Source organism: Camelina sativa, chromosome 2 (assembly GCF_000633955.1).
Source record: "Camelina sativa cultivar DH55 chromosome 2, Cs, whole genome shotgun sequence".
NCBI lineage: Eukaryota > Viridiplantae > Streptophyta > Magnoliopsida > Brassicales > Brassicaceae > Camelina > Camelina sativa.
The window spans coordinates 3,855,478-3,861,636 of record NC_025686.1 but is presented as its reverse complement, the minus strand read 5'-3'; the positions used below and the strand labels follow the sequence as shown (position 1 = coordinate 3,861,636).

The 6,159-nt window shown below is 32.1% G+C and overlaps 1 protein-coding gene across 1 annotated transcript; it reads left to right on the top strand.

Moving 5' to 3' along the window:
• On the top strand, positions 1,756-4,294 carry LOC104748080 (cysteine-rich receptor-like protein kinase 38). Its single transcript, XM_010469776.2, has 7 exons — positions 1,756-2,587; positions 2,660-2,767; positions 2,860-2,984; positions 3,055-3,265; positions 3,341-3,578; positions 3,683-3,824; positions 3,897-4,294. The coding sequence occupies exons 1-7, from the start codon at positions 1,756-1,758 to the stop codon at positions 4,215-4,217; spliced, it is 1,977 nt and encodes a 658-aa protein (XP_010468078.1). The 3' UTR covers positions 4,218-4,294.

Below are 6,159 nucleotides of genomic sequence, written 5' to 3'. Positions count from 1 at the left end.
AATTTCCACAAATTGACACAACGTTAACCAAAGATAGATTACGAAATTGATAGATTGATTAGTTACAAGTTAAATAGTGGGTTACAAGTTAGATTACGAAATTAAATTTTAACCATTGTTATAGTATGGGTAATTATCTAGAATCATTAACAATATAAAACTTATAAAATATGTGTTTTTTTCAAACCTTCATATTTAGCATATGATTTTATTGCATAATATTTTATCTAAAAAAACCTTTTAAAAACAATAACATAAATTATATTTTATATAAAAATATAATATAAATAAAATAAATTTCAACCCGTGCTGTAGCACGGGTCTTAATCTAGTTTAATAGAAAAGGCTAATCAAGATGTGGATTAAATTTAGCTAAAATTTTGTTAATTTCTTAATTTGAATGGCCATCTTTGAAGTCAACCACTGCTCAGATTTCTTACTGGTGTAGTCAACAAAAACCCATTCTCACTCATGTCACCTAATTATACAAATATAACATCTTAACATTTATTCCCTCATTACAAAAAAAATAAAAAAANCTCAGATTCCTTCCAAAGTCACCTAGAACCTGTAAAGATTCACAAAAGACTAAAAGGACTCTAAAAGCACACTTGGACCTAACAAAAGACTCAAAACAAATGTAAAAACTATTGTTAAAATCCTATAAAATGCAGACACATCAGGTTAAAACCTTGAAAACACTACAAAAATCCTATACTTTGAATACTTATATCAAATACCTGTAAAATTTTATATTTTTAAAATTAATAAAATAATAATAAAATAACAAATAAATACAAGAGAAATTTAAAATTTTTAAAATTAAAAATATTGTGTCGTGGTGTACCACGGGTTAAATCCTAGTTATATACAAATTTTATACATACGCCTTTTATCCCATTTTTAATAAAAGGGAAGTACACAACATAGTTTTTGTAGACTTTATAATTATAATAAATGGTTACAAATAGGTTATAGATAGGTTATAGACTAAATGATCCATTTATTAATATTAATGGTTACACCTAAATATAAGGGATATTTCATATTGATAATTGATACTATATTAATGGTAACAAATAAAATCATGGATATTCCAAACTGTATTTTTGGAAGATTTTAGTCATATATCACGTTGTTTCCAAAGATTTTTAAACACAATATTACAAATTTAATTTCCACAAATTGACACAACGTTAACCAAAGATAGATTACGAAATTGATAGATTGATTAGTTACAAGTTAAATAGTGGGTTACAAGTTAGATTACGAAATTAAATTTTAACCATTGTTATAGTATGGGTAATTATCTAGAATCATTAACAATATAAAACTTATAAAATATGTGTTTTTTTCAAACCTTCATATTTAGCATATGATTTTATTGCATAATATTTTATCTAAAAAAACCTTTTAAAAACAATAACATAAATTATATTTTATATAAAAATATAATATAAATAAAATAAATTTCAACCCGTGCTGTAGCACGGGTCTTAATCTAGTTTAATAGAAAAGGCTAATCAAGATGTGGATTAAATTTAGCTAAAATTTTGTTAATTTCTTAATTTGAATGGCCATCTTTGAAGTCAACCACTGCTCAGATTTCTTACTGGTGTAGTCAACAAAAACCCATTCTCACTCATGTCACCTAATTATACAAATATAACATCTTAACATTTATTCCCTCATTACAAAAAAAATAAAAAAATAAAAAATGAAAAAATCCCTAAACACCGTTTCTTAACAATAATAATGAAGAACTTTACTGCGATCTTGCTCACTTCTTCCTTTATTCTTCTCCTTCAAACCTTCCACGGCGTTAAAGCTGGTTTCAACTGCACCGGAAGTTCCTTCCCTACCAATAGCAGCTACCAAAAAAACCGTGACTCTCTCTTCTCTACTCTTTCTGATAAAGTCACCTCAAACGGTGGATTCTACAATGCTTCACTCGACGGAGTTTACGTTCTTGCCTTCTGTAGAAGAGACTACGAGAGGCAAGGTTGTATCGACTGCGTCGAAAGATCCATTCGACAGATTGAAACAAGTTGTTCTAACCGTGTTGATTCGTTCAACTGCGACAGTGACGATAGAGACCGTGTTTCTTGTTTTGTACGTACCACGAATCACTCAACTTATAGGCTACCCGAGTTTGGTCCGGCTACGCTTGATCCGAGCCCTGTTGCTATCGACACATCCACCAAGAACATGACCCTGTTCCGCCAAGAATGGGATGCTATGGTTAACCGGACGCTCGAGGCTGCAACCGTTGACACTTCCACAACGGTTCTTAAGTATTACGGTGTTGTCAGAGCAGAGTTCACTGAGTTTCCAAATGTTTACATGATGATGCAATGCACACCGGACATAACTTCAGACGAGTGCAAGAAATGTTTGCAAGAGTCCGTTACCTATTTTAGAACGCAGTTCTGGGGAAGACAAGGAGGCGGGATTTGTCGACCGAGCTGTGTTTTCCGGTGGGATCTTTATGCCTTTTACGGCGCTTTTGCTAATGTAACAAGAGTTCCTGCGCCTCCTCGAGCTTTTATTCCTCGAGCACACGCAATCTCCGTCACCCGCTTGAAAGGTGAATGTGAATGATAAACATTGTCACTTGTGAAATAATCTGAGATTCTCATTACAAAAAATAATCTTGCAGGAGGAATTATTGCGATTTTCGTAGTTCCTATCGTCATTAATATTCTCGTGTTTATCGGTCTGGTCAAAGCCTATAGTCGGATAAGAAAATCGAACAACAGAATCAATGGTATGTTTTTCTCATGCTTTTCAATTAAAATTTGTGATGCATCATTGCTCATAAATCATTACTAAGTTGTTGTTTTTCTTTGGTATGTACAGAGCAGCAGAGTGATTCTGGTGGTCAATCTATGCTACGGTTCGATTTTGGCATGATACTAATCGCAACTGATGATTTTTCCTCTGAAAATAAGATTGGCCAAGGTGGATTTGGATCTGTCTACAAGGTAAATAAACCTGTTAAAAAATGTTCTATCAATGGTCAGAAGCCTTATAGCATGAGAATCGGGTTTGCAGGGGATATTACCGGGCGGGCAGGAGATAGCGGTAAAGAGATTAAAAAAAGGCTCCGGACAAGGAGATATAGAGTTCAAGAACGAGGTCTTACTCTTGACAAGACTCCAACATAGGAATCTAGTTAAGCTTCTTGGTTTTTGTAATGAAGGAGATGAAGAGATTCTTGTCTACGAGTTTGTCCCAAATTCAAGCCTCGACCACTTCATATTTGGTGAGCCTTTTCACTTAGATGTTATGTGAGGTTTTGAATGTTAAGTATTATTGACGCTTCTTTGGAAATATGCAGATGAAGAGAAGCGTTTGCTTCTAACGTGGAACATGAGGTTCAGAATTATAGAAGGCGTTGCACGAGGTCTTCTTTATCTACATGAAGATTCTCAGCTTAGGATTATACACCGAGACTTGAAGGCAAGCAATGTCCTTTTAGATGCAGATATGAACCCTAAAATTTCAGATTTTGGGATGGCAAGGTTGTTCAACATGGACCAGACTCGAGCAGTGACAAGAAAAGTAGTTGGAACCTTGTAAGTTTGCTCTGTTTTTACAGAATCTGTTAGACAACACATATCTCCTCTTTTTTTTTTTAGAAGTTAGGGCCATCTGTAATGTTATTGTTGCACGTTCGTAGGGGGTATATGGCTCCTGAGTACGTTAAGCACAGAAGATTCTCAGTCAAGACAGACGTTTACAGTTTCGGAGTCGTGCTTCTCGAGATGATAACGGGTCGAAGTAACAAGAACTATTTCGAAGCCCTAGGGCTCCCTGCATATGTAAGCATATACCTATCAGAGCCTTGTTTCTTACGTTATATATTATAATTAAGTTATGATGATAACATATAGGCATGGAAGTGTTGGGTTGCGGGCGAGGCTGCGAGTATCATCGATCATGTCCTGAATAGGAGCTCGACAAACGAAATCATGAGATTCATCCACATTGGATTGTTGTGTGTTCAAGAGAATGTTGCAAAAAGACCAACCATGAGTTTGGTCATTCAATGGCTTGGAAGTGAGACTATCTCGATTCCGTTACCTACAGCTGCTGGTTTCACCACACATCTTCCTGTCGAACTGCATGGAACCAATGCATCGAATCAAGCCGAAGGGGGAGCTGGCACATCGTCATTGAATAAGCTCTCAATCACTGAGTTAAGTCCTCGTTGAAACTGAGATCACTCAGTAAACTCATACATCTAATTATAAGTGTTGGGAGAAAAAGAGAGATTAAGCTAGTGTTTATTTTAGGCCAATGAAGTTCAATTTAATTCTATAAACATTTACTTTTCCTAATCTGTTGTAAAGATTAGACAAAATCACTTTTTCAAAAACACTTTAAAGCACATATTAGCGTAACATAATCAATCGGTCCTCTCATCAGACTGATCGATCGGTCCTCATCATTCCGACTTTGAGTTGTCACATATTTCTATATTTCCCGGTTCTCAAATATTGTTTAGGGTAAAGCTAATCTTGTACTATATGTCTCTTCCTGTATGATGGGAAAAAATTCAAATTTTATACCCAATTAGTACAAATTGTGCTAATTTCAGACTCCACAATAATAGATGTTGACTCATCTGCCAAGACTCGAACTGGGGTCCATTATTGTTTCTAAGCTTGTCTTTTACCAATTGATTCCACAACTACATTAAACCTTATTTAAAACTTTTAATTTGTGTTTTATAAAAACCTTAAAAATTACAGAGAGGTTATAACATAAAATTTTAGGTTCATAAACCTATAAGTTGGACAACGGATCTTGTCCAGTATAAATTTTTAGGTTTATAAATCTTATTCCACGAGTTAAATCATAGAAGTAACAATCAAAATACAGTTATATAATCTTAAACACTAAACAAAACAACCAATTTTAACAAATATAACTTCAAATTGAATTTTATTTTGTTACAAAAAATTATTTTAAATCTAGTAGTACCTGTACCTTATATCTTATTGTATCTTGGTCATCAAATCTATAATAATCTCTTAAGACTTTTAGAGTTACTAGGATAGTACCCGCGTTACGCCGAGGGATTACTTTATATTATATTTTTATTTTTATTATTTTGGCTAATTTTATATATGTTTGTAATTAAAAATTATTATTAATATAGTTTTTGACAATGTTTATTGGTAATATTTTTGGTTTAGGTTTTTGTTAATTGACCAGACTTGTTCAGATGTCACAATTTATTTTATTATTTAGAACGAACCTCAAATTGATTGTTATAGAGATTTGGGACAAAGAAACCTTGAAGTTTTGCAAATGCTTCAGGGAGCAATCAGTTTCCGACCAGATGAATCAAGTCTATCAATTTTAGAACAGATGGAGGATTCTATAAATTTCTTTTGAAAAAACTCTATTCAAAACAAATAACTCAAACCAACATAAATTATATTTTTTTCTAAGGCAAAATTAAGCTAAGAATTTATTTAAAATTTTATAATGATAAACATATATTAATTCAGTCATTTATAGTACTATTAACTAAAATAAAAGTAAAAGTAAGTAACTCGTGATGGAACTTAATCGACGGCATGCTATTTCGGTTTTTTTTATGGATCAAACTTAAAACATTGTTTAGAATAATAAAATAAGACTTTTGTTTTTTTTTTCTTAAAGTAAAATAATTTTTCAGTAAAAGAAGACATGGGAAAGAAAATTCATAATCTTGTATTTTTGCTAATAGGATGTCATTCAAATGGTTACCTTATATATATATATATATATATATATATATTAAAATGTATAAAGTATATAATAATATTTGAGCAAAAGTAAAAACTATATTCCAATTCTACAAGTTTATAAAATGTTCAATATTATTTATCTTAAAGTAAATAATTATTGAAAATAGTCTGCGGCATAGCGTGAGTCTTACCTAATATTCTTAAAGATTGCAAATTAACCAACTTCAATTCTTTCTCTTTTTTTTTTTTGGTCAATTTTTTTTTGAAGAATTGCCATGAAGATTATTATATTCTCCGAGACTCCAACCATAATGAAAATCGAGATCTTAGCATATATAAGTATTCTTCTCTTATTAAAACGATCTGTACGAGAATATATATCTTACAAAAATATTTGGGTCAGGATGACTATGTT

Coding starts and splice junctions, on each gene's coding strand:
- LOC104748080 (XM_010469776.2), top strand. CDS start 1,756: ATGAAGAACTTTACTGCGATCTTGCTCACTTCTTCCTTTATTCTTCTC. Junction 2,768..2,859: donor ATCGAACAACAGAATCAATG/GTATGTTTTTCT, acceptor TGGTATGTACAG/AGCAGCAGAGTGATTCTGGT. Junction 3,266..3,340: donor CCTCGACCACTTCATATTTG/GTGAGCCTTTTC, acceptor GGAAATATGCAG/ATGAAGAGAAGCGTTTGCTT.